The sequence below is a fragment of the Capra hircus genome, chromosome 2 (assembly GCF_001704415.2).
Source record: "Capra hircus breed San Clemente chromosome 2, ASM170441v1, whole genome shotgun sequence".
Classification (NCBI taxonomy): Eukaryota; Metazoa; Chordata; class Mammalia; order Artiodactyla; family Bovidae; genus Capra; species Capra hircus.
In genome coordinates, this window is record NC_030809.1 from 41807824 (window position 1) to 41835793 (window position 27970).

General features: G+C 48.5%; 1 protein-coding gene across 5 annotated transcripts in view; it reads right to left on the reverse strand.

The window, feature by feature from the left end:
* Positions 1–27970, reverse strand: part of NRP2 (neuropilin 2) — a 119840-nt gene that overhangs the window by 45238 nt on the left and 46632 nt on the right. For all 5 annotated transcript variants that reach the window (XM_005676406.3, XM_005676407.3, XM_005676412.3 and 2 more), the window contains exons 7-12: positions 26827–26982; positions 13996–14140; positions 12473–12822; positions 10236–10380; positions 5755–5871; positions 2692–2832 (exon numbers count right to left, since the gene is read on the reverse strand). In XM_005676406.3, coding sequence (XP_005676463.1) covers positions 2692–2832; positions 5755–5871; positions 10236–10380; positions 12473–12822; positions 13996–14140; positions 26827–26982 — 1054 coding nt within the window. The remainder of the gene's footprint in view (positions 1–2691; positions 2833–5754; positions 5872–10235; positions 10381–12472; positions 12823–13995; positions 14141–26826; positions 26983–27970) is intronic.

Below are 27970 nucleotides of genomic sequence, written 5' to 3' on the forward strand. Positions count from 1 at the left end.
GCTAGGGTCGATGGGGCACCAGGTGAGAGCCAGGGCAGGGCGAGGAGCGGGCAGAGAGGAACCTTGTCAAACAGAGAGTAACTTAAGCTCTTCCCAAAGTGTCACTTGCAAATTGGCGGCCTTGGAACCTGGACCTCCAGGTCAGCCTGGACTGGGCTGACCTCAGGCCTTCCTAGAGAAAATCTGCTCAGAAGAGCGCAGGGAGGAAGTGGAATTGTTAGAAAGAACCTGAGGATGGATGCTGAATAAGATTCAGTAAATCTCCCCTTGCTATATCATCTACACCACTTCATGCAAAGCGCTTTTGCCAAGCTGTCCCCTTATATACACACCACACACACACACACACACATGCATATAAACCACAAACACACTCAAACATACAGACACACACATATGCACACATTTGCACATGCACACAAACCAAACACATGCATGTCCATATTTACAAACACGTACAAACATAACATACGCACACACAGACACAATCACAAACACCTTGAGAAAGAAACACATGCACAAACGTACACACAACGCACCAGTACACGCCTGTAAATGTGCACACACACAGACACACACCCTGCAAATCTCCTTTACGTTTGTATAAAAAGTGGGGGTTGGGAAAAACAACCAATTAATTGGGCCAAGTCTCAAAGGAGAGGAAATGAAATGAAAAATCCGGGCTGGGTTATAAAAATAAGTATTTTTTTCCAACGTGCAGGAGGCTCATTACATTAATTAAACATTATTGCAGTGAATGAAGCAGGGGAGGATGATTAAGGCTGGGACAAGGGTAAGTGTTCTCCCCCGTTGCCCAGGGCGGTGGTGATCTTCAGATATTAATCTCTCTGAGCACTCAAATGCTGAAGAGATAAACACTTGAAATATGAAAATGTTTTTCTCCAGAGCAGACGCCGTGACCCTCCGGGAAAGCAAGTGCAGGCCGAGTCAGGGGGTGGCCTGTGGCGCTCTCCCAGCATCTGTTTGACTGCCACCCTGGGGAGGGGGGGACACAGCCAGGCCTGGGGGACTCTGCACAAGGGGACTTCTCCCCCTTTCCTTCTCTAGGCCAGCAACGTATGACCTACTAATTTCTAGAATTAACCTCTTTCCTCTCAAACTCTCTTGGGGGCCTAGGTCCAGGAGCATTGAAAGCTAACTCGTGACATGCTGGAGCAACATCTACCATGTACTGGCTTAAGAGAGCTGATTGTGGAATCTTCTGGAATTTCGTAAGCCAGCTATTGAAACATAAGCATTATTACCAATGGAACTATATAAAGTTACCCAGAAATTAAGTATATTAAAAAACAAAAGGAAATAAATTCTCAAAGTGTAATACTTCCTAATTATTTTAATACATCTTACCAGTACACATGATTCTGAAGTTATTTATATCTATTGTATCTGCGTGATGGAAAAAACTAAGGCTGTGTTACTTACTTCTCCACTCCGCCTCTGATGATGTCATGTTGGTAGCTTGCGTTCAACCACAGTGGGAGGATTTACACCACAGAGTGGCAAGCATTACAAAGCAGATTTAGAAAAAAAAAAAAAATCCTGGTGGTTAAAACTTACTGGAACACTGCTATAAAAGCCTGCCATGGTACAGAGTGTGGATAACTCTTGTCTCTATCTGCTTAGAAGGGCTAAAGACAACCCCGCTCTACACTTTGGCCACCTGATTCGAAGAGCCGACTCACTGGAAAAGACCCTGATGCTGGGAAAGATTGAAGGCAAAAGGAGAAGGGAGCGGCAGAGGATGAGATGGTTATAGCGCATCACCGGCTCAATGGGCATAAATTTGAGCAAACTCTGGGAGACGGTGGAGGATAAGGAGCCTGGCGTGCTGCAGTCCATGGGGTCACAAAGAGTCAGACACGACTTAGCAACTGAACAACAACAACAACTCTGTCAGCAGTGTTAGGAGAGGCTTTGAGACCAAGTGGATGGCTTTCTAATATTCCAAGGACTGGCAGCGATGCTCTTTGAGAGGCCAAGTGGTTCATGCCCTTGACTTGGTTTTCGACAGAAGACTGCTACTTCTGATACCTTCCCAGAAGTAGCAGTCAAGGAGTTTGGGCCAGGAGTTTCCCAATGAGCCATTTTAGGAATACCCACCTTGGAGCTGACCAGAGGCTCTGTGCTGGTGGTGGTGAGCGCTGACTATAGGAACAAAGGGACATTGACTCATCCCTCTCCTAGGAACTCCCAACTGCTCTTTCTTCTTCTTTTACCTTAGCCTCTCTCCCTCCCTCCCAGCTTCCAGGCTGCACTGCAATCACAAGAGAGGCCAGGAACCACCAACCAGCTATTCTGTTGGGTGACGTTGTCAGCAAAGACTCAGTGGTTTGTGGGCAAAGAGCAGAGGACTGCTCCTTGGTGGGAAGTTATTAGGAAGCTCGTCAGGGAATCTAGAGCCGAGAAACATGGTGCAGGCTGGTCTTGAGCGTGTGTTAGGTCACTCCAGTCGTGTCGCACTCTTCGCTCCCCACGGACTGTAGCCTACCAGGCTCCTCTGTCCATGGCGTTCTCCAGGCAAGAATAGTGGAGTGAGTTGCCATGCCGTCCCCTCCAGCGGATCTTCCCGACCCCGGAATCGAATCTGTGTCTCCTGTGTAGCAGGTGGATTCTTTACCACTAAGCCACCAGGGAAGTCCTCTCTCAGCTCATCACTCGTGGCTGGCTTACCTGGAAACGTCCGGTCGTCGGGGCTGGAACTGCTGGCCCAGGTGCTCCTGAGCCACTTGGCGTGATCGTACATCCAACCACAGGGCTCCTCCGGGAAATCAAAGTTGCAGTTGAATCCTGAAGGGAGCTGCAAATCTTTGTCTGAAAGGAAAACAAAACCCAAAATAAGGCAAATGAAATGGGTCCGGAGAACAGCCACAGTGGTGCTATTTAAACCACTGGCAGGGCTTAAGGGGAGAGCAGAGAAAGCAATGGTTCCCTTTGCTTATTCATTGAACCCATCTTGGCGATGGTTGGCTTTCGGGTCAGCCTTTGGTCTCATCCTTCCCAGGCATGAAAGCCAAGTCTGCCAGTGGTTCCCATAGTCAGCAATTATAAATGAGGCCACCAAATGGCTGCAGGCTCTAATCAGCCTCTTCTGTCCACCTTGGAGAGCAGACAAATGTGAAAATCGCTGTTCCCTAAATGCCAGAGAAGAATGTCTCTCCAGTGCCTCGGTGGAAGGCGGGATCCTGCCAACCTGGCTGTCAGCAGTGATGGGCAGCCCGTTGGCATCCGCAGAGGCTGGAATTCGAAATGCAGGAGGTGCTGGCTGGGGAGGAGAAAGTGACCTCGGAAACAAGGAGGGCTTGTTTGCTCCCCTTCACCTCCCTGTGCCAGGTCTCTTGTTTCAGAGGACCAGTCAGTTCAGAATCCCCAGAGGGCGGTGCTGCCAGGAGGGCAACTTGGCATGTTAAGGGCAAAAACGAGGCGGGTGGGGGCAGAGCAGCCTGCCACCCACCTCAGCGCCAACTGGGAGGAAGAATAATTTCACATGGCTCGGAGTGCCCCAAGGCCAGGATTCCAGGGGCAGCAGAGAATGGAAATCTAGGGAGAGACCACACAATGGCTTGTCTCCATCTGCAGGGCTGTTCACCTCTAAGTGAATAGACTGAACCCAAGAGTTTCTTGTGAGGTTCCACTTAGCTCTAAAAAATCCAGTCTGAGCTGGTGCCAAACATGTGATGAAGTGGGGGTGGGGGGGATGGGGAAGAGAGGAAATGGAAACCCAAATTAGGACTCTTGGCTGCGGAGACAGTGGAAAAATGCTGCTCAGTGCTGGGAGCTGGGAGGAAGTGGGGTCTTTGACCTTTTCACTTCCCTTCTCAGGCTTCCCAGAGAGGAATTTCCGTGGGGAAGACCTAGAATGCAGGTTAGGAAGTCGAAAGGGAACAACAGACTGATAGCAACAAGCTGCTTCCACCCTGGGGGTAAGGAGGGCTCACCTCTGAAGGGAGGGCCCTACTGGCCTGGGGGCACACGGCAGATTGCCACTGAGTCCTGCTTCCCCTTCCCAAGAAAGAATATTTAATATTTGCCCATCCTTGGCCAAAGTCAGCATGAGAACAAACACATGGAATCTATTATTGCAGCATCAACCTGTGGCTTGGAAAAGTCAGCCCTTCGCCCTTACCATCCCCTTTTCCCGAAAACTTCTAAATTTCTATTTTTCCATTCAAAAATATGAAGTAATTCAATATAGCATAATTCCTCTTGAATGTTTATATGCATACTGTATCTCAGGAACCCAATTCCACAAAGAGATCGTTTGCTAAAAAAAAAAAAAAAAAAGAGAGAGAGAGAGAGAAGGGAAGAACCACTAAAGAAACCCCAAATGAAACAAACCACACGATAAACAGGAAAATTATATTAAACTTCTGATTTGCAACAGAACTCTTAAATTTTCCTTTGGATTGGCATTTAGATAAAAACCCTCCTTTTGCCCTCCACCAAGCTAACTCTGCTAATCCAACACCACACAGTAAATGAATGCATTCCCCTTTTGGCTCTCAAACTCTTTCAAACATGTCTTGGAAGATTCTCCAAGTCTCTTTCTCCTCTTCATAAAACAAAAATAAGGTCATTAAAATGTCAGAATTCTGAATCAACTATCCCTGACCAAGAGTGTCCCCCATCCCACCCGCCCACGCAATATACAAAAGCGCATTCCTAAAAGCATATGCATTAAATTATCATTTTGCAGTCATACAACTTCAGCATTTATTTTTGGCTCTCCTCCCATTCTTCCTTGTAGCCCTTTTTGGGAGCCGTCTACCCCATCAGCACAGTTCCTCGTACTGTCAAGTGGTTAAGGGCATGGGTTCCACAGACTTTACCATCCATCTACCCACTGACTGGGTGCTAGGTTTTTATGTCTCCATCACTTCCCCAGCCTCTTCACCAATCTTCCCTCATTTGGTTTAATGAACAGTTAATAATGATCAGCAATTTACTGTAAATTGAGGCTGTCGAGCATTTAATCCTAGTCAAAAATGCCAGGTGTTGTAAAATTTGTGGTTTGTTAGGAATGTTCTCATATTCTGTGGCCTTAGCAGGAAGATTTAAAATGTGATGTCCTTCTTGGGCTCTGCCAAAGATTGTTTTTTTAATCTGAGTTGGATATGCTTAGGAGAGAAAATGAAAATGATATAGATTTCCCATGTGATGAGGTCCATCGGAAAGGAAGAGGCCCTGAGTGCTGAGGGGCAACTGAGGTGCCTTTTCGTACATCTGCCTTCGTCACTGACCTCACTCGCCTTGTGGAGAATGCAACGCCCACTCTTAGAGTCAGAACTGTAACGCTTGCTCAACCAGTGATGGTGAAGACACAGGGAAATGCAGATAAGTCACGGTTAACTGCTGAGTTAACCCAACTATTGTGTTCCACTGACCAAGTCACCCAGCTGACAGACAGATCTCCCTTTGACTGTGGTGTGGACACAGCCATCACGGTTGTGGATTCTAAAGACAGGAAGTGAGGGCTCGGAAAGGAGACTTCTCAATGGAGTTCTCCTTGGATGGACCCTTATCTCAGCCGATGACCAGCATACTGGTTTTTCCAATATCTGAATCCTTCTAGATAGGTTATAAATAGCCACTGCCCCAAGTCCCTAAGTAGCACACCTTCCTGACCTCTGACCAAGGGACCCCCAGTTCCTGGCCGCAGCCATGGACCAGCCTCCACTGTGACTGGCTGGCACCCATGCCACCCCGGGTGAAGTACAACCACCACCCCATCCTCACCATCTTCAAAGCTGCAGTTCTCCCCGCAGTCCGTGGCCTCCTCGTCAATGGGATACGGGGTGGTGGTCTCTTCGCTCTTCACGGTGGGTCCCAGTGTCTCAGCTGTGGGCTTTGAGTCTGCAGAGAGGCAAATTCGGGAGTGAATCCTTCAGGCAGCAGCCTGTGTCACACCCAGCAGGAGGAAGATGCCAAATATTAAGTCTCTCCTCCAAGGGTGGGCCTTTCAAGATGGAAGGAGAAAGGAAAGCCAAGATGGACACACACACACACACACACACACACACACACACACTCATGAAGTCACTTCTGTGTGCTGTGGTGAAGTCAAAACCATAACCTGTGTTAAGGAGAATGGGCCCTAGCTGTAGAAACAGCCCTGATAGAGGGATGAACACAAACCCACCTGTGTACTCCACCGCAGAGGGTCTGAGGCCAACACCGAAGGCCAGGCCAGGCCGTAATCAATGTGGGAGACACTGACCCCGGGCGGGACTCAACCATGCCCTGGGCGTTCTGTTTAAGACATAGAACCTGTTTAAGACGCTAGACCTAGCGGTCCAGTGGTTAAGACTCCACGCTTCCAGTGCAGGAAATGTGAGTTCAAACCCTGGTTGGGGAAGATCCCACATGCCACATGGCATGGCCAGAAATGTTTAAAAAAAAAAAATCACTTAAAGACACAAGTACGGGTGATACATGTAGTGAACAACACCTATCAAAAATGGTTTGAAAAGTCTGGGTAAACACAGTGAGCTCCGTCCTGTGGAAGACACGTCTGCACACGGACCCTTGTGCGGCCACTGGAGTGCCCCTGGCTCGGCCCAGCTGGCACAGGAACAGACGTTCTCATCTCTACCTTCTCTGAGTCAGACGGTGCTTTTATGAACCAAAGCGAACCCGACCTGGGAGCCCATCTGTTACAGGGTCATCAGAAGCACAAGGGCTGAAGTCATAGCCAAGCCATTGGGAGGTGGGACCCCAGACACTGTTTCTGTTTGCACAAAACTGAATGGAAAAGAATAGGGCTCAAAGGGACTCAGACTCCATTCAGTGGAAAGCATTTAGGGCTGCGCCTTTAGGTCAGGGTGTGGTAAGTACAAATGCTTCTAGGATACAAACCACCTTTGTAAGGCGGGGATGGCCCACGGGCTGGGATGGCCCACTGCGGGGCAGGGAGGGTAAAGGGCTGCAGGGGAAGTGGTAGAGGAACTCCACATGCCTGTTGTAAAGGAGGCCACCACCCTGATGGCACCAAGTAGGGAGGTGGTCAGTGTGGCCAGATCTTGCAAAAAGATGTCTCCTCCCACACATGAAGCAAAAAGAAAAAAAAAACCAACCCAGGGAAAATCTCCAGGCTTGTCAATGTTGGTAACTGATTTAAAATATGAGGAGCAGGCAACCAAACCTGGCTGGGCAAACCTGGCTGCAGGCAGTCAGTTCTGCCCTCAGCTCTAGGTGATTCACTCATCCATCCATTCACTTGTTTATTTGTTGCTGCCAGTCATTCATTCAGCAACCTTTCCTGAAGTGAATGAAAGCGTGAGTCAGGTGCTAGGTGGGGCCCCAAGGAATGCTGGAAACTGATGTTGAAGTCTGCGTGTTGTGAGGTGGGGTCTTCATCCCAGGGCTGACCTCCAAAAAAGCCTGTGCATGGCTCCTACCATTTCTATATGTGTGTTTTTGTGCTACTGAATGTAATTAGGCATCTTTGTCAGCACCCTTCAAGATACCATTTAATAAAGCTGGGAGCTGAAGGAAATCACTAAACGCGCTGAATAGCTTTTTCACGGTCGACTTCCCATTTTTCTGCTATTAAATACTACGAGCATAACCTTTCATACTTCCTTTTGCCATGTCTGCCTCTCACTCACAGTAAATAGCAAACAAACTCAGAGCGTCCTAATTTGTAAGTTCAAATTTGTCACCGTGTCACAGAATCTCCAACACGATTGTAAAGCAACTATGGGCAGCAAGGCAAGAAGTAATCATTGGAAACACAAACAAACGAACAGGTGAAGTAGCCCTGTCAAATTATTTAGCTGCAGCAACTCAACCCAGCCCATTCTATTCCCTGTTATCCTTTTGGGGTAGGAAAGAAGAAGGGAACAAAGGTGAATCGCAGAAATGAATGGAAATGTGAAAAGCAGAAAGCCACAAGGTCTGGGAGAGCGATTCCAGGAAACGTCAGAGTGGGTGAGCTTTTGGCAGAGATGTAAAATGTTAAATCCAGTGGCAAGGGGGCGGGCAAGGCAGTGAGAGGGCAGGACGTGTGAATGAAAGTGAGGGGATGACAGCTGGCCTCCGTGTCCACTGTTTGTACTGGACACTAAGAGGTAACTGCCCATCATGTTATGCTCCCCGGCAATTGAAACCAGATGTCAGAGACTTCAAAGGGAAGGAGGCTGGGTGGAGGGTGTCGAGGTCCTACTCTGATCTTCCAAAGAATGGTCAGGAGAACTTTGAAATGAGAAACCTGTTGCTACCCATCTCCAGTGTCATCTGGGCCAGCTTGGGAGGGGCAGTACGAGGAAAAGGCCATTAGCGGTTGTTCAGTCGGTCATAAAGCAGGGCCAGCCTGGGAGAGGCGTGGCACGGGGAGACCAGGGACAGGAGAGAAGGATGAGTCAGCTCTCAGCTAGCTGAGTGGCCTCTAGCAAGTGGCTCCTCTCCCTGGAACTCAGTTTCCCCCTCCTAGATCGGTGATCTTTTTCAAGCTGTATGTCATCCTGTTAACAGGTTGTGGATCAATTTCGTGGGTCAGGACTAGGATTTTAAAATAGGGACTCTGAAAAAAAAAAAAGGGACTACGATATTTCAGAGTGTACTCATGTGTTAGCACTGCTTTGGGAACTTTTGTTTCAATCACATTTACTTATTATAACAAGTTTATCAGGTGCCAGGCAGCAGGCTAAGTACTTTTATTATTTTATTGAATCCTCATGACAACGGTGAGAGGTGTAGATATGCTACACCCCCGTTCTTCAGCTAAGATAACCGAGATAGGCAGAGGCCGGACCTGAACTTGGCAATCTGTCCCTAGAGTCCACGCTAGGTTAATGATAGTCTATATTCCATATGCACATCTGTGGTAGTGTGTGCTTGTGTGTGTGTACTCATGCTTGTAAGTCAAGTGGGTTGTGATACAAATTTATTTTAAATTGCAGATGATGGTCAGAAACGCTTGAAAGTCACTGGCCTTGCAGCCCTCGGGTCCTCTGTTCCTCTAATACTCTGATGCTGGCCCGAAGCAGCCAGCTTGGGTCGCTGCCAGAGGGCAGTTTTCAGCGGCCGCAAGAGGACAGGTGAGGCACACTCAGCGGGCTGCAGGGAACCTGGCCTCACTCCTTCATGACGGGGAATAAAGTGTCTTCCCACTAAAATGCATTCACTGGGGCTGCCTTCCATCTGGAGGTGAGAAAGGCTAATTCGGCCGGATTCCCAGCCGGCGCGCCTCAACGGGACACCTCCTGGGCGCCACGGTAAGAGCACACAGGCAGCATTTTTCTCCCCGGGAGCCAAAAGCACTTCTCCAACATGCCCTTATTAATCCTTCACCTTCCCCCGCTGGGCGAGCTGCTGACAGGTACCTTACAGACAGGAAAATGGAGATACCTGGGGCCCGGGGCCTGCCTGCAGCTCCTGCTGTCTCTGGCTCGGCGCGCCAGCTCCGTCTGGCAGGCAGCGCGCGAGCTCGACTCTGGCTTAGCTGAGATCTGTGCCAGCTCTGCCCGAGAGGAGCGTGGGGGCCTGCAGAGGAGGGAGGCCCTACTCGGAAGGATGGATGGGGTGCTTCCCAAGGAACAGGGAGGGTGGCCGTGATCCGTGGGCCTCATCCTGTTCAGGAGACTCTGGAGATGCCCCGGGGCCGCTGCTGGGTAGAGGCGGGACCCAGCCAGGCTTCTGCCGCACAAGGGGAAGAAGGTGGGTTCCCAGCAGCTCCCCCGCAACAGGGTCCCTCCCGAGCAAATAAATGCCTTTTACAGATGTAGCTTCGAAATGAAAATGAAGTCTCTTAGCCACTGACATCTGGAGGCCAGATTCAGACATAAACCGATTACTTTATTATCATGAGCAAGGCTTTTTTTTTTTCCCCTTCCCTAAATCAACAGCCACAGCCCTCTGGCCTGAAGAGTCAGGGTCTAATTGAATTTGGGTGGGTGGTGTGTAGCTACGATTTGTTTTTGAGAGACTCAGGGTGGAGGACTGAAACGATCCTTTAAAATTGACAGAGCACATCCCTTGAGAAACTGTCCCAAGTCCAGAGGTGGCAGGGCCTGTGGTTTGAGGTCAAATAAGGTGGGGTGCAGGGCAGGCGGGGTGGGGGCGGTGGGGGGGCAGTGCGGTTTTGAATGGATGGGGCTTCACTGGGGATGGCTGCCTCTGCCTGTCCCCATCATACTCTGACCTCCTCCCAGGCTGTCCCAGGAAGCCGGGATCAGGAGACCACGTGGGTGAGACCTGAAGTGGAAAGGGGGTCTTACCTGTCCAATCACAGCCCAGCACCTCCAGTCGCATCCCAATGCCTGCAGGTGACCACCTCTCCGGGTACACCCGCATGTACTGCGCCAGGACAGGGTCGAACCTCCGGATGTCAGGGGTGTCATAGTGCATATTCCCTTCAAACAGCTGCAGGGGAGACAAGGCCGTTCAGCCCTTCCTGAGTGGACGCCTCTTCACTCCTCCCTTCTGCTCCTTCCTCCCCCTTCCCTCCCCGCCCCTTACATCTGGCTAGAAGTCTGCTTCAGAGTTCATCCACCGTCGCTGCACATTTCGGTCTAAGGGAGCCCCATTCTCAGACCAAGGTTTTTATTCATTTGGGAGGTCCCAGAAACATGGCAAAGAGGGAGCAGATGAAAGTGGCAGTTGTTGGGTTCTGTTCTCTATCCTGGGAGTGAAACTGAAAATGCAGAATTTGGCTCTGAGTGAGTGTGAAGCTGTACTTGGCTAGGGAGGAGGAAAGGGCATGTAGATTGTCTTGCCTGTTCCGAAGTTCTCCGTTTATTAGAAAAAGAAGTTCTTTCCCTGATGCTTAAGAGTCTAGAGTTAGAAACTCCCAGCTTGACAATTTCAATTTAGAAAGTTCCAGGTCACTGAGAGGCTGAAGGGAAAGTGACCATCCTTTCTCTAGGCTAATGGCTATTTCTGCTGGGCACATGCTGATAGTCTAAGACTGTGTTCCCCCAACCTCGGTTTAGTAGAAGACATTCTGTCAAAGTAAACCTTACCTGAAGCCACACTACATGAAACTGATGACCACTGGGCTTGCCCTGGCTGAAGTCACGTGGGAAAACCAACCCAGAGCACACTTGTGATCCAGTGATTTAGGGAAAGGCGGTGCACAGGTGTGCCAGGCGCTGTGGCAGATTTTTATCTAGGAATGCGGCAGAATGCCCACAATTCCAAAAGCGGGGCACTGCATGGGGAGAGCAGGCTCTGAGCCTGGCTAAGATCATCTCCTTTCCCGGCCCTCAGGATGGTTAAGAAGACTCAAGGTCAAGGGTCCCTGGGAGAGCCTGTGGTCCAACTTGTGTTCCATCCATTGAAGGTTCCAGTTACCAAGCCCTGAGCCCTTTCAAGCCACTGGAATCATGAGCTGGGAATTTACATCAGCAGTGCAAAACCTCCAGCCCAGCCCTTGCCTCTGCATTAAGAACAGAAATGTTGGCTTAGTAAAGGAGGCCAAACAGAGACACGTGATACCCCTTCCTTACTAGAGGCCCTGATCTTCTGCAAAAAATAAAGAGTTAGCATTGAGGACTGGTGCCCAAGGCTGATTGGGAGATTAACGTGGAAAGGGACAGGGGCATTACATCCCTCCCTTTCCTGGAGCTCCTTGGTGCCCCCTGTTCAGGGCTGACCTTTACTCCTGCAATGGCAGGACAGAGTGGGCGACGCTGGCCTGCACTTCTGGCCTGGAGTTAGTTTCCTTTGCCTCTTTCCAGTCTCCCTGTGAGAGGCGGGAAAGATCTAAGCAGTCAAGCCCAGCAAAATACAAAGTTCAGCAACACTCAGAAACACACAGTTGTTTTTGGAAGTCATTCCCTAAGTTTCTATAGTTGAGCCTCCAAGAACCACATCCCCTTTGAATATCTGGCCAGTTCCAGGGAAACTTTATCTGAAAGAGGGTATTAAGAGTGTCCAAGTTATTAGCAAGGCGGTGTGGAATAGTGGTTAGGTGTTTGTGCTCTGGAGGGAGACTTGTGTCTGAATCATGGCTCTACCACAGGTACTGTGTGACCCTGGACATGACATCAAGCCTCAGTTTCGTCATCTCTGAAATGGGAGGGACCATAAGATCTACCTTCTAGAGATGTTATAAAGATTTTCGTTGTTTAGTTGCTCAGTCATGTCTGACTCTTTGTGATCACATGGACTGTAACCCCTCAGGCTCCTCTGTACATGGGATGTTCCAGGCAAGAATACTGGAGTGGGTTGCCATTTCCTTCTCCAGAGGATCTTCCCGACCCAGGGATCGAATCCATGTCTCCTGCACCGGCAGGCCAGTGTTTTACCCTCTGAGCCACTAGGGAAGCCTGTTGTAAGGATTAAAAGGCATTCAGCAGAGGGCCTGGCACAAGGTATCCCTCAGTTAACATTTGTTTGACTGGCTCATAGAAGTTGGTGATGACCATCTAGATGGGAAATCAACACCCCAGCCTGCCCCAGATCAACCTCCCTTTGTGGGGCAAGGTTAGGGAGTCCTCTGGGAACATCCTACCTTTGGCTGCTGGGTCCTGGGGTCTTGGATGTGCTCCCAGTCTTTGCCATTGAGGCTGTAGGAGACTTTGAACTTGCGCACAAACGCCCTGGCCTCCACTGCAGTGATGCTATCTCCTCCACGGGCCCCCTGGATGATGACGCCTTTCACGGTCTTGGGTGCTCCCAGGTCCACCTGGAGCCACTCCTCTCCTGGCTGGGCCTGAGGGATCCGAGGGAACCAGCCTGAGCGGCTGCTGACCAGGCGGGCGGCACTGGGGCTCCAGAGGTACTCGCGGGTGGAGGACGCAGAGATCTGGGAGTCGGCAATGAGCCCCGAGAGCATCCCCAGCATGTTGGAGCAGGGGGCATCTGCAGAGAAGGAGGAAGATACAAGAGGTCAGGCTGGTACCCTACTAACTGGGACCACCCCCATGAGTAGGGAGCTGTCAAAGAACCCGACTGTCAAACACTGTAAGTCAACACTGACTTCTATGCATTTCAAGGTGGGATAGCACTGTGGTTAAGAGCATGGCTGAGCACCAGACTGCCTGGATTCACATTTGCTTTGTCCTTACTAGCTGTGTGACTTTGGGAAAATGATTGAAGTGTTCTGTGCTTCAGTTTCCCTAGGCCTAAAGGAGGATTAACAGTAGTACTTACTTCTTGGGGGTTGTTGCAAGGATTCCATTAGTTACTATATAAAAGTCAGTTACTGATTCCATTAGTTATTGTATGAAAAGCACAGTGCCTGGCATGGCTGAGCATTTTACGCTGTTAGCCAAGGACTCTCACGTCCTTGTTGGTGACAGTCTCCACTAACCCTCCTGGGGGCGGTGAGCATAGAGGAACTGCGCTGAGCATTGAATTGTAAGCTGGGTGTTTGTTTGCCCATCTAGATGGAACTCTTCATGGGGTTAGGTCTTTACTTCCATATGTATCATCACAGCTCTTTTCTGCCTTGCATCCTTCTCACTTGCTGTTCCCTCTACCCAAAATGCTGTTCCCCTCACTCACCATCAGACCACCCTTTACTCAGCCCAGACCTTAAGTGTCACACCCTTAGAAAGGCTGTCCCCAAACTTTTGATCAATGCTCCAACAAGTTCCTTCAGTCACTCTCAGAGTACCTCGTGCTCTTCCTTCACATAGTTATCCCCATACTTACATTGGTTTAGTATCTGTCTTGCCCCCCAGCCTGAACTGGGGGGACCACCATAGGGTACCACCTTGCCCCCCTGCCCTGTCAGGAATCCTATCTGCTCATTCCCTTCTCTTTTTCATCTCCAGCTCCCAGCGTGGGGTCCGGCACACAGGGGGCCTTCTATAAGTATTCATGCAGCCACTGAGAGAGTGGAGGTTGCCTGAAGACATGGTACCCAGCAAGGCAGGGTCCAGACTTCATGTGCATTCAAGACCCACACAGGTAAAATCGAGCCTTCTATGAAGGCCACGTGCTGCAATCGTGCTGTTGGCATAGGGCTGGAAGCAGAAGCAGAGCCCAGGACTCGGTTCGCTCTCCAACCTCACAGCGACGCCACTTTACCTGTGACGCGGCAGCCGAAGAGTTCCAGGCGGAGGGCGATTCCCGTGTGCCAGGTCTGCGGGCGGACCCTGACAAACCGTGTCAGCAGCGGCGAGTGCAGCTTGTTCAGAACCACCTCCGTGGCATCGTTGTTGGCTTGGAAGACCTGTAACATCACACGCCAGTCTATGTTATTGAAATCCCTGTGTGTAGTTGAGCCAGGCAGTCTTTGACGGAGTGGGGGAAGCTCTGTTCAATGCTAGTTCCCTTAAGCTTAAAAATAATCAGTGAGTTTGTAGTCTGGGGCTGTTTTTGAAATACCATGGAAAAAAAAAACACAATAATTTCTCACACTGCTCTAACTTGAAAACAATACATGGTCTTCACAAAAACTTTTGGAGGGAAGAAAAAATTTTGCCTCTGGGCCTGAGAGCAAGCAGAGGAAGGCACCATGAAAAGGAAAACACTTTCAGAAGCCAAGCGAGAGGGGGAATAAGCAGCAGAATATCCTTTAAAAATGGAATGACAATGTCATCTTTTAGGGCTTGTGGACCTCTCTCACTAGTGTGAACTTGACTTTCTCTCTTCCTTAGGTTTCAGCATACAGAAATATTTGCAGGGTATTTTATCATCAGAAAGTGCATCACGATTATTTTTGTTAGTTACTTAGAGGTCTCCCTGCTCCACGGATGGGTGAGAAAGCACTGTCTACCCTGGTGCCCCTGTGTCAATCAACACTTTCTTGGCTCTTTCTGGTCTTTGTCCTAGGGTCAGGGTTGCAGTCAAACCCTCAGAGTCCTGCTCTGGCTTCCTCTCATTGCAGTCTCTGCCCTGTAATGAAATCCGCCCCATTCCCATCTGACTGATGCATCTCTTATGGGAGGAATGGCTGTCCCGAGTAGCTTCTGATCCAACATGGTAGGAGCAAGTCCGAGCTTACCAGATGGCCCAAATCAATAACTACCATATGGACCTTATGCTTTTTTGTGCTCTCCATTACAAAAAAGAAACAAAGAGGAGCTGGAGCAAGTGGACATGAGTTTCTCCCGGTTTCCCTTGATAAGAGTGGAGGAAAGGACTGCTAACCACCACTCCTAGATCACACCTGTCACAGCTCTAACAACCAAGTGACTGTAAATCCATTCACAGCCAACTCTGCAACAACTAGCCATTCCTCTTGGGTAGGGGGGCCAGATCCTTCAGCTCATGACACCTATAACACATGAGCTGTCTGGGCATGGACAGGCTTTGGACAAGGGGAATAGGGAAACTAGTATGTTGGAATGCCACTGAGCCAGATGCTATTTAAACACAATCAGGCCTAAAAAACATTGCAGGAAGTAAGTGCTATTATTTCCACTTTGCTGATGAAAAAACTGAGGCTCAGAGATGTCTGTCTGGATCTCAAGTCCTTGCCACATTTTTAGACTGTAGGCTTGTGGTTTTCTCCCTCGATTCTTGTCTCTCTTACATGTGCAGTGTTTATGTTGGTGTTAGGAGCCTTGAGATCCCCAAGCACGGGTGGAATGGAGGGAGAGCTGCTATTGAGTGGTGTGCTCCCACTGTTTCTAATCCCAAGGCTCTGGGAAACAGTGAAAGAGCAGCACCAAGGCTTAGAGCTAATAAACAACGTGGTCTTTGCTTCCTTAGGAACTGTAACTAGGAACTCTGCCATTTGGCAACCTTGAACTTTCTGTATTTCCCATTTGCTAAAGGTCAAACGTCAGAGCCATTACTAGCTCCCATCAATGGTGGCAGTGAAGGCTAAGAGCCATCATACCTTTTGCAACCAAATAAGGGGATGTGGTCTGTTGAAGAGAAACGGAGGGAAAGAGAGGACAAAACAGTATTCAGAGGACCACTGTATTCAGCCGAAACCCCTTGTTCCTGGTACTGAGCGCCTCTATTCCAGGGGAGCACCCCCCTCCAGCCTTGCTGTTTGCTCTGCTCCCCTGGGGAGCCTCCGCTCAGGTCCCCAGGCCGCCAGTTTCCTCCTCTGCTGCTTCGCTGACTGCTGGGAGCACCAAAGCAGGACTGCCTGCCGCACGCATTCCTCCCAGCTTCAGTTCGGCTGCTTCCCGCACGGTGATTGAGGACAAAGAAGAGCGAGAAGACGAAGAAAACGGGCCACAAAAGCAGAAGGAAAGAAGCTGGAGCCAGACACTTGGGAGAAGGCCGACAGGAAGAAGGAGGTGCCTGAACCTCTGTGATCTAATCTTGGGGAGGAACCACCAGGAGGAGGGGCAGGAGGGCAGACAGTTCAGGCCTCGCCATGCCCGTTCCTTGGCTTCCTTGCCGCTCTGGGGAAAGAGATGGAGCAACCGAATCCAAGGGAAAAAGATGAATCAGTTCTCCTAGAATTCAGCATGAGGCAGAGGCTCTTTGTTTGTTTTTTTTTGTTTTGTTTTGGCAGGGCAGAAGCAAAGACAAGCCCTCTGCTTATTTCGGACGGGTGCTGTGAGCAGTGGCGGGGGGGCCCACTACTGACCTGCTCCCTGAGGATGGTGGTGGCGGCTGTGTGTGGCCTCCATCAGGAGATGCTAAGAAGTTCCAAGGCGGGGGGCTTGGTAGGGGGTTTGATTTGCCACGTGAATATATAATTGGAGTGTTGAGTGGATTTGAACCTTAACACAGCTGCTAATCCACAGCGTACACACCATGCTGGTACCGTTTAGAAACACAGCACGTCTTATGTGTTTTTAATATCCAATTTTATCTTATCTGACCCCTTCATTTCTCAGCCTGGGCAGACAACACCAGGAAACCATTTCTTTCCTTCCTCAGTAAGGAAATGACTGTGTCTTTGGACTGTCTTAGGGAGGCTGGCTGTGTGTGGGCACGGGGAACACACGCGCGTGGGTACGTGCTTAAGGAGGGGGCTGCTCTTCCCATGGATGTGTGTGGCCACAGGCTTGGGTAAGCCTCCTGGATCTCTGCTCACAGTGGCATCAGTCAGTGAGGGAGGCAGGCACGTGGGTTATCTACCTGAGGACACCTACTTGGTTCTCTAACTGACCTTCCTTCCACTACTGCTCACTCTTCTCCCACCCCTGAACCAAATGAAGGCTCTTACAATGTGACCCCAAGTAACCATTCCTGTTTCTGAGCCCAGTTTCTTCTCAGTGTCTCGTGTGCCCCTGAGCTTGTGCTTTTAACTACCCTCTATTCTTGGGACCCTTGGCTGATGGAATACCGTCCTTTTTTGGAATGTGGACCATTTTTAAAGTCTTTATTGAATTTGCTACAATACTGCTTCTGTTTTACGTTTCGGTATTTTGGCCATGAGGCATGTGGGATCCTAGCTCCCCAACCAGGGATCGAACTTGCAGCCCCGCACTGGAAGGAGAAGTCTTAACCACTGGATCTCCAACGTGTGCTTCTGCCCCGTCGCTCAGTGGGGTCTGACCCTGTGACCCCACGGACTGTAGCTCCCCAGTCTCCTCTGTCCCTGGGGTGATCCAGGCAAGGATACTGAAGTGGGTTGCCATTTCCTCCTCCTTGGACCTCCAGGGAAGTTCCCAATACCAGCTTATTTTAATAAACTTTTTATATACCTCTTACTCTGAGGTGGGCGTAGTAGCAAAAAGTTCAAACACTAAGGCTTGAACCAGGAGCCAGACTCTGTTGTTAATTATCTCCTGCTGTGCTTACTCATTCAGTTGTGTCCAGCTCTTTGCAATCCTAAGGACTGTAGCCGGCCAGGCTCCTCTGTCCATGGGGATTCTCTAGGCAAGAACACTGGAGTGGGTTGCCATGCCCTCCTCCAGGGGATCTTTCCAACCCCAGATTGAACCTAGGTCTCCCGCATTGCAGGCAGATTCTTTACCATCTGAGCCACCAGGGAAGCCCTCACTGTGGGCAAATATCTCTACCTCCCCCAGGCCTCAATTTCCTTCCCTATTAAATGAGGAGATTGTATGGGTTGATGTGTACAGTCCCTTCTGGCCCCTAGATTCTAAGGCTTGCTTCACAAGAGTTTCTCATTTATAACTGCCCCAGCAGTGTCCACTTTCTAACAGGGCATTTTAGTTACCACTGTCCCTTGTAGCCTAAGTGTTTTTGTGGACAAATGCTGTGGATTTTCATACATTTCAAATAGTGCTCAGACTCAGGACACCTGGTGACTGCTCCACTCAAAGAGAGAATATAACTTGTTGATGTTTTGGTTCAATAACACTTCAAATTATTAATAAACAAAGAATAATAAATAACAACACCTTAGTCCTCACATATTGCCTTGTGCCCAAAGATATCAAAGTGCAATTTATGAAAATCCATTTTTAATGAAACATTAAGCAGTTTCTATTTCTCCAGACCCAATGGATTTATAAGGACTCTATTTTTCTCCCTGCACGGCCCTATTTATAGCTGGTAAATGCTATCATATATTATACATCTTTATGACTTTCTCAATGCTTCTGCGGTTTCAGAATCACCCTTCATATGTTTTCTGATCAAATTCTCCGAGATGGATTCTTGGCTTCCAGTCGAGGCACTGCAAGGTAAGGAGTTGGCGTGCTTGGGAAATGATGCCAGGAAATTGGTTTCACTCCCTATTCCCTGCCGACTCACTGAATCACTATAGGCAAATCAATAAACCTTAGATACCTTGATTTCTCCTTCAGGAAAATAAAGTAGATAGCAGGCTTGCAAATAGACACTGAACTTTACCAGCCAGCCCTCCCTGCTGGCTCTAGGGCCAGCACTGCAGCCAGGACAGATGTTAGACAGGAAGCTAGAGCACGAGTAACAAATAGGTCTCTGTTTAACTGGGAAAATTCAAGCCTTGAGAGCCATTAACTCTCAAGTCCCACCTCGGGGCCAAGAATTTTCAGGCCATAACTTCACAGTGAGGAGTCCACATTGCTGAGAAAACTCAGTGACTTGTCAGCGTATGGTACACCCAGATAGATGTATATAAAATGTGATGATCACATTTTAACATCTGCTTTAAAAGCTGGATGTCACAGATGGTATATGTTTTTGTTAACCAAAAAAAAAAAAAAAAAAAAAGTTAATATGGTTGCTTTCCCACCCAAAGGAAAACCAGAAGTGTGTTCAAGGTGATCCTAGCTTTCTAAAGAGGTGGGATAGCATTGATTATGTTGTAATTACTAATGTGTGTGTGTGTGCGTGTGTATGTATGTGTGTGTGTATATATATATATATATATATATCTGAATATATAAAGCTATGTTGAATATGAAGTTCTTCAAGTGCACTTCTGTAAACCAAGTTTGAAAAACAATTCAGGGCACGAAGTGGTTTAGATAATCCATTTGGTGCCTTGCTGAATTCCGAACATAATCCAACACTTGCCAATTGATTCTGGAGACCTTTGGTTTATTTTCAGTAAGACAGAATCTGAAACCGGCAGCACTTCATGGATTTTTTGATTTGCACCTCTGGGAGAGGGGGGCATCTGCCAATTAAATTGGCTGCTATCCAATATCCCAGTTTGGTTATTATCTACAAATCACTCTTCCCCCACCCAGAAAAAGGAAACAACATGTTTCAAACCATGTCTGTGAGCTCATAAGGTATGGACTATGTGAAAACCAAAAAAGAAAAGTATACATGTATGCATATGTATGTATATATATTTATACTCTAATAAGAAACATCTAGCCAGAAAGCAGCATGTTTGGTTTCTGAGGTCATCTGTCCTTTGTCTTTCCCCCCATTTCTAGTCACAGCCACCACTTCTTGCTGACCCCTCCCAAAGACCTCTTTGAAGAACATGCAGTGACTCAGGCGCCACTGAGAACAGTTACTGTTTCATTGCCTACCTGGGAGTGCTCTTTGAGGGTGGATTCTCTGCCAGCCCTAAATCTCTCTCCCCATATGCTGTTCATCTCTGCCATCAACATCCGGGTGCCCAGGCCAGTGTAGACACTCAACAGGCTTTGAGCCTCTCGGTGGAGACACCCCACACAGGCTCACAGTGTTCCTGGCTGCCTAACCTTCCTCCGTCAGGCAGGCCCTTTGGTCCACAGACACAGACTCTCATTCTGTGCACTGCCTCCCACCTGACTGGGCTTCATTCACTCCGTCTGCGCGTGCCCGTCCCTTCATTACCTCTAGTGTGACCTACAGTTTACTTCTATTTTGCTGTAAACATGTGAACGCAACTGGCTCCAGGAACTGCACAGAGAGAAAATTTTTCAAAGACAACACAGTGCTGGAGCCCTGAGGTAGAAACTGTGCAGGAGATCTTTTTCTCCTCCCTTTCTTTTTAAAAAATAAATATTTCTCTTCACTAATAAATGTTTCATTGCATCCAAAGTTCTTCTTTTCAATCTGCTTGGCACAGACTCTCAAGGAGCAGAACAAAGCCAGCAGAGAAGCGAGGTGGCAGGAATGGAGGGCAGAGATGGGGGAAGCAGGAGCACATCTTAAACATTCTTCTCAGGGACCACCATACTGACCCGTCCTCACTCAGGACCAGATGCTGGTCCTCCCTCTCCCACCCGCTTTCCCTTGCATTTTCCCTCAAATCAGCCAGCGGGGCTATACAGGGAAATAAACGGTTAATCAATGGATACCATCCTGCTTAATTAATTTGTTGCGCCAAACAGTCAAGCGTAGGGGTGGGGTTGGGGGGCCTGCTGCACTCGGGGAAAATGATGTTAAGGTAATGGACATTTTTTTCCTGTTTGTAAATCTTGGTCCTGACATTTCTCTCTTAAATCTCTTCCTTAAAGACTATAAATTTTTTTTTTTAAGCTGCTTTCATTCTAGTGAATGTGGGAACTTAGCCAGATACAGAATCAGAAGGGATGTCTCTCTCCTGTATAAATATATATCTATGAGAGACACTGAGAAAGAGAATTTAAGGGCAGGAAGGGATGGGGGTAGGGCAAAGAAATTCCCTAACCACCAAATGCTCATTTACCACCATGATGCCCTCCTATCTCCTCCTCCTTTACTTTAGGGCTGTTTTTATCATCAGGCAGTATTGCTGATGTGCAGGAGAAGACGGACGAGCAAGAGCTTGTGGGGTGTAGGGCAAGGAAAGCCGATTTTTTTTTCTGGGGGTGGGGGGCGGAGGTGGGTAGTATGTACACATCCCCATCTGTGTGTGCCTTGAGGGGCCCGTTAGATTTACTGAGGGATCAAGTTACCCCCATCGAGATGCCGAGCCCTGGAACACAGCATACTAACAGGATTAGGGTTTCAGGACTTGAGACAGGAAAGCATGAGGGAGGAGAGGAGCAGAGGACAGCTCAGGGATTGGGGGCTGGAGGAGAGACGGGATGCAGAAGAGTGGAATATCAGAGCCATGAGGGTGTACTCCCATGAAGGTGGGGCAGAAATAGACATTCTACCTGGGTAGGAAGGGCCTCCAACTGAATACCTCCTGAAAGGACACTGCCACATTATTGAAGGAGGCACTTTTTAATCTCCAGGTGTGGAAAAGAGAGCAAAAAGTGTGCAGGGAATGAGGTTGCTAAATCTACCTGCGAACTGTACTCCTTTTCCAGAAGAAATCTCAGGAAATCACAGAGCAGGGAACCGGTGACAGCAAAGAACCTGACAATCTACCTGGCGAAGTGCTCACCCCACTGCTCATCTGGAGATGCCTGGGCTTTTGCCCAAGCAAAATCACAGCACCATTTCACATTTCCTGCTGTCTGCTCCGTCCCACTGGCCGTGGGTCTGGAAAGCACAAGGAATTTAGCATCAAGGCTGTAAGCGCCACGGAGGCTGGCCTCCAGTCCCGGAGACAATTCAGCACCCATGGGAGTTGGGTGAAGCCAGCCATGGGGGCCTGATGGAGAAAAGGTTCCAAGCTTATGTATAATGAAATTTTCCCTGGAGCTTCCTAAGTAGAGAGGCTAAAGGTCTGAGCTCATCCCATGGCAAATGGATAAGGGACAAACTTAATTACCATGGGCCCTCGATTCTTCTTGGTTATAATTGAGAGGGGCAGATAAACTGGGGGACTTGAATTCGGAGAGGACATTAGCCCTCTTCTGAACATGCATGATCCTGGATGATATAATCATATCCATGACTTCTAAAGTCTGATGTCCATTACTAGCTGATGGTTTGAGTCATTGTCTTAATATTATACACAATAAGTAAAATTACTACAATAAAAGGGAAAGGGAAAGCCAGTCATCCGCCAGGAGGCTTCAAAAAAAGGTATATATGTATTTTTTAAAAAACCCAAATTTTCACTGAAGGAAAATTGCATTCCTAACTGAAGCCTGAGGGGTGCGGTTTATCTGTGGCAGCTCACGTACAGGCCCTATCAGATGCACGGAGAGGTCTGGATGACTTATCAGGTCCCTTCCAGACCTATGGTTTTAAGAGAGGTAGATAAATATCCCATGGGGCCTTGTTACTTTTAAAATTGATAACTTGCTTCTGCTCAAGAAGAGCTCTGTGGGTCTAATACATTAATTATATCTGTAGAGAGCCTTCCATCTATGGATCCCAAGGTGCTCTGCCTACAGCAAAAAAGGCACCGTTCCATTTGGGCCAGCAGAAACACTGAGGTGAGGCACGGAGCTGCAAAGAGAAATCTCCAAGGTCACGCAGTGCATCATCTGAGAAGGTCTGAAGAGAGACACCACATGGTTCTAACCTTTAGCCAATTAATTTGAGGGGGTTTGTCTTTCCTCTTAAGTTTCTGAAAGCTTCACAAAGGGTTTTAAATTTCTTAGATGGCTCTCACAATGATTTGTTTTAATTTGGAAAATAAATATAGAACTGAGGATTTTTGAAGTGATCGGAAAGTGGTTATTTGTTTTGAAGGGATGTGGCCAAAATGACTTCATTCAAGTTACAGCTCAGGATTCTTATGGTGGGGCCCCAAATCCAAAATGATGAGCCCAGTGCCCTCAAAGCACAACTTGCCTTCATATCTCCACGAATGTGCGCCTCTCTTGAACTCTGGATAGAACAATGAGGAAGCCAATTTCCCTCTGAATGCAAGATGGTGAGCCATAGATTATGAGAAGACTGGTCTGAACTCAAAGCGTGGTGACCGGTGCCTTCCACAGGGACTCCACAGTTCCCCCAAGTCCCTGGGGCAAATTACTTTGCCCGAGAGCTTCAGTTCCACAGTCTGAAACACTATTAAATTCTGAAGCAAATAAGCTAGTGCATGAGGGTTCTCCGAGCCCCTTGGAAGTCATCATTACATTAATAAGATTGAGCTTAGTGCATTTCTGCCACTCATTATGGGTAATTTTGAAAACTCTTGGACCCAAACCTTACCCAATCCCTGTCCTCACCCTTCCATCCTCAATCTGGCCATCAGGATACAGGTAACACCCGATAGACTTTTTCTTTTAGTCCAAATTTCTTCCGAACACATCAGAACAGCCCAGCAACACTGTGACTAAGAACAAGGTAACCAGAGTGACATCAGCAAGAAAGATGCTCACATGTACCAAATAAGGGACCAGTGAAATTAGAGGCTTTTGCTTAGACCTGTAAGGGCATGGCCTGTGTCCTCCTGGCCTGACAGCAGCCTCTGTCTCACTGCTTCCAGTGCAGACTCGCAGAACCAGCATCTCAGAGGTGAGCAGGATCCTAGCCAAGGCCTCGTGCCTTCCAGCTCCTTCCATCTTTCTCCACGCCCCTCCCTTGGTTTGTGTGTACATAATTGTGCCTATAATTATAGACATACATACCAATTCTCCACTATTGTACTTACAATGCTATGTCTGTGTTTGGGGTTATTAATACAGCTGGTGAAACCAAAGGCAGTAGTTTTATGCTTGTGGTTTCTGAAGAAATATGTGTGAAGCAATTTGTATAATCTAAGGGAGTGCACAGGCTGGCTATGGGCTCTAACAGGTGGAAGAGCTCTCTGTCTTGTGGTTATGCAGTAAATATGCATAAGAAGGTCCCCCGTAGGAAAATCATAGGTTCCATTTTCTATGGCATGTGGAGTTGGATAAGGATTTGGGGATGTGCTGTACACATGGTCTGTGTAACCGGGCTGCATTTTGCCTGGAGGATCCTTGCAATATCCCCAGCAATAGGGTAATGCCTTTCTTATCCGTAGCCTCACCGTTACCTATTGGATGGAAAGGCCTAAGAAGAGGCTGCTTCCAGGCTGTGGGAGGTTGGAAAAGAGCTCTTCAGTTAGTCCCCCTCACTTCCTAGCCTCAAGGAAGTCTTCCCCTCATAGGCTCAGGCCTTGCCTCAGCCCAGTCTGGGTTCAAACTGTAGACAGTGTTTTGCAAGGGACTAGCACAGCCATCCCCCACCACCCTGAGTGCTCATTAATCTTGTTTTCCTCCAACTTCCCCAATTCCCTGGCCTTTGGTATACCGCACTGGTGTTGACAGAGACCAGGGAATTGAAATCAAGTCCCCACATTTCTGCCCCAAACATCACCGTCACTTCTTTGCACACCACGTGCACTGGGTCCCATTTGCAACCCCTCCCAACTGCCCACAGAGCAGAGTCCACTGCTGCCTCCACCTCTGTTGGGCTTTGCTCACAGGTCCTGCTGGCTGAATTCTGCTTTTGAGTCCACTTAGCGCCAGTGTGCTTGGCACGGTGCCCACCATCCAGCAGCTACAAAAGGAAACAGTGGTAGTGTCCTGGGTCGACGAAGCCTCTCCCCACACTGCCCCCTGGTCCCCTCCTCACCCCACCTCCCCTTCATGGCATCAAATCAAACTGCAGCAGACTTGACAAATCTATTTGGCACGGTTCACTCAACTATTTCAACCCGAACAGCCAGAGAGCTGCGCTGACACACCATGAACGGTGCAGAATCTGCACATTAAATACAGGCGTCTGGGAGCAGATCCGATAATGAAGGAGCAGCAGAGATCATCCATGGACTCGAGGACCCGGAGATCTCCTCCCTCGCCCACCACACCCGAGGGGGGACAAGGGAGCACAGGGAGGGGGCAATGCTTGATTGGCAGCCTTTCCATTCTTCTGCCTCTTTCTAGGTACCAGGAAGGAAATTACCCCGTGGTTTCTAGGGAAAGAAATTTAGTCATGGGTGAGAAGAGGAGGCAAAGGGGAGAGAGAGAGAGAAAATAAAAGAGATGAGAACGTATCCAGTATGAAAAAGTGGAGAAGAATGGTTCTAAAGGAGTCCAGAAAGCTACATTTAATTCTTGGGAATATCTTCCCTGCAGAACCAATACCAGGGATAAAGCCAGGGAGGACAGCATTCTATCAAAATGTGCAGTGCTAAGGTATTTCCAAAACCAGATTTCCTACAAATGGTGTTTTAAATAGCATCCCAGTCCATCTGCATGCTTTTAAAATCGGCTTATGCTACAGTATCCCTTTGGCCAGCGCTGCTTAGTCATTGAGCCTGGACAGGGAGGTGGTTAGGGGAACCTCTTCCTCCTCCCCCGTACCCACCCCAAGCCAGCTGCTGGCCCTCGCCTGCCTCGCTGAATTTCTGGGTTCTAGCACTTTCTTATGGAAAAGGGAGGGTGGAGAGAGAGGGCACGAGAAGGAGCGGGCTGGGATGAGGACTTTGTCCACAGAGCTCCCAGCACCCCATGCCAACTCTGGCTTGCTGTGTCCAAGTCACATTTAACTCTCCCTGAAACAAAAGCAGGCAATGAGAAACCAGACCTGCTCGACACATTAAGATGCGGAAGTCTTTCAATTGCTAAGTCTCTCACTTTCTTTATCTGTGAAATGGGGAGTGTGTGTGTGTGAGAGAGAAGAGACCTGGTAATATCTAGAAGCCATGATTTCAGATGAATGGTGCCATGTTACTATGGCGATCTTAATTTTTAAAAATCCACTCCTTTAAAAACTCACATTTCCCGAGTGAAGCAGTGCCAACATTATAGTTTGGGATTTTCTGGGCCCAAGGTTTCCTGTTACAAGAGCAAGAGCAAGCTGCCTTGGGGCAGTGACGCAGGCTGAGGGCACCTTCAGAGGTGCAAAGGTGCCCTTTGCAAAAGACCTTCGGCCTCTCAAGGTTGGGCCACCTGTGCACCCTTTTGATAACTCACAACCTGACAGACAGGGAGAGAGACACTCTTCCTCACTCCCCAGTTCCATTCAGAGAAGGATGAGCATTCTCCTTTGAGACCCAAGAGTCAGCCCACAAAGAACAGTGCTCCTGCCCTGCCCAGGTGAGACCACTGGCCTTTTCCAATAAGCCTTTTCATGCACTGAGTCTACCTCATAACCAGTATATACATTGCCAGGGCCAGCTGCAGACCTGATCACTGCCAGAAAGCCACGTGTTGTAAGAAAGCTGAGACCAGACATTCATCCATATATACAACAAAAGCCTCACATCACCCACGAGGACATGCCTGTGGGAGCCCCAGACGCTGAAGGCACCAGCCTTGTAGATTCAACGCCTTACTGCCAAACATGACTGCCAGTTCAGATCTCACCCCTGACAAACCGAATTTCTCCTCATTATTTATTGTCCTCTTTTTCCTTCGGGACGTTGTGATTCCCTCTTGGGATCTGTGCCCTTTTATTTCCAGACCTTGGTAACTCCCCGAACTGCAGTTTCCTGAGGTTTTTTGACTGTTAATGCAGTACGTGGAAGGGACTCAGGCCATCAATGCTCAGTGGATCCTGCGCAGGGAGACACGGGCCAGGAACACATTCTCTCCTTCATTTGCAGTCAGAGAGCACTCTGCAAGCTCTTTCTCTCTCTGCTGTACAAGACACGACAGCAGCCAGGCTGTCGGAGAAAACAGTGTCTTCCAATCACTTTAGCATAAGAAAGAATATTTTCAGGGCCAGCGTCTCCGGTGCCTCCATCAATTACTGGAGCCCTGGGGAACAAGGCTGCCTTGTCCGTGTGGGGTGGGTTTGCAGCCCCTCTTGACCCACCACTCCTGCTCTGCCCTGCGTGCCACTGGGGTGGGGCCATGGGTTTACCTTGTGGTTCTTGCCGTGCCGGTACACCATCCAGTCCTCACCATTAGTGCTCACTTCCAGCTTGTAGGATTTGACATAATAGCCATTCTGAGTTTCTCTGGAAATCGCTCCCTGCGTTGCAATGGCTGTGAGCACAGTTAGAAAGCGTAGGTCCACCTAGAGAAGAAAGGCGAAGAAGGATGGGTGTCTTGACTTCCCACACAGGGCAGCATCTTCACAGGACACCATTGCAGTACTTGACTCCCAACCCGTGTCTGTGATTCACTCACAGGTATTGGTGGTCAGTATCTGTCTGCCTCCACTAGAGAGTTAAACTCGACATATTCGAACTACACTGGACACCTCTGAAACTGTAGCTTGAGTTTTATTTCTTTTTTTTTCAAATTTGAACAGACAGGATGACTGTTTATCTTAAAGGAATCATTGAACATCTAGAACTATGACCCCTTTTTACTTAACCATGACCTGCCTTGGATAGTGAAAGCGGATGCTGTTTTACAGGAACAATGGCTAAATCCAATCCACTCCACTCTGATCCAGCCTAGCTGCCAAAGTCTCAGCTCAGCGCTGTTTCTCCTCCCCTCAGTCCCTCACTCCATTGTGTATTTAGTCGCTTGGGTCACCTAGGGGTCAAAAGGCATGTAGAGTCTGCCCAAGCAATTAGGCTTATGGACCAAGTGCTGACCTTTTGTCCGACAAGGAGGATGGCCAACATTTTGAGCCACCTTCCCTTCCACAACACCAAACCCATTTGGAAATTGCTAGGTGTCATTCCTTTGCAGGCCACAGTGTTTCTTAACAGCAATCTCCCTGTGATCAAAATTGAGTCAGCACGCCCTGGTAAAATTTGATTCAGTAAGCATTTATTAGCTACTTAATATGTGCTCAGCATGATTAAGTGTTCTAAAGAAGCACACTGTGTTGTATATGTGTATGATAAACAAGTGGAGAGCAATAGGAGAAAGTATATGATTAGGACTCAAAACGAGGACTACAGTCAACGGAATGCTGGCTGTCAGTAAGAACTTTCTGGAAGCTTTGCTAGATGAGAAGGATTATTGGAGAGGAAGAGAAGAGAGTGACAGATGGCCTTAGGGTTGGGCTGTTAGAGCTCATTCTGTGGAATGCTCTGGAAGTTTCTAAG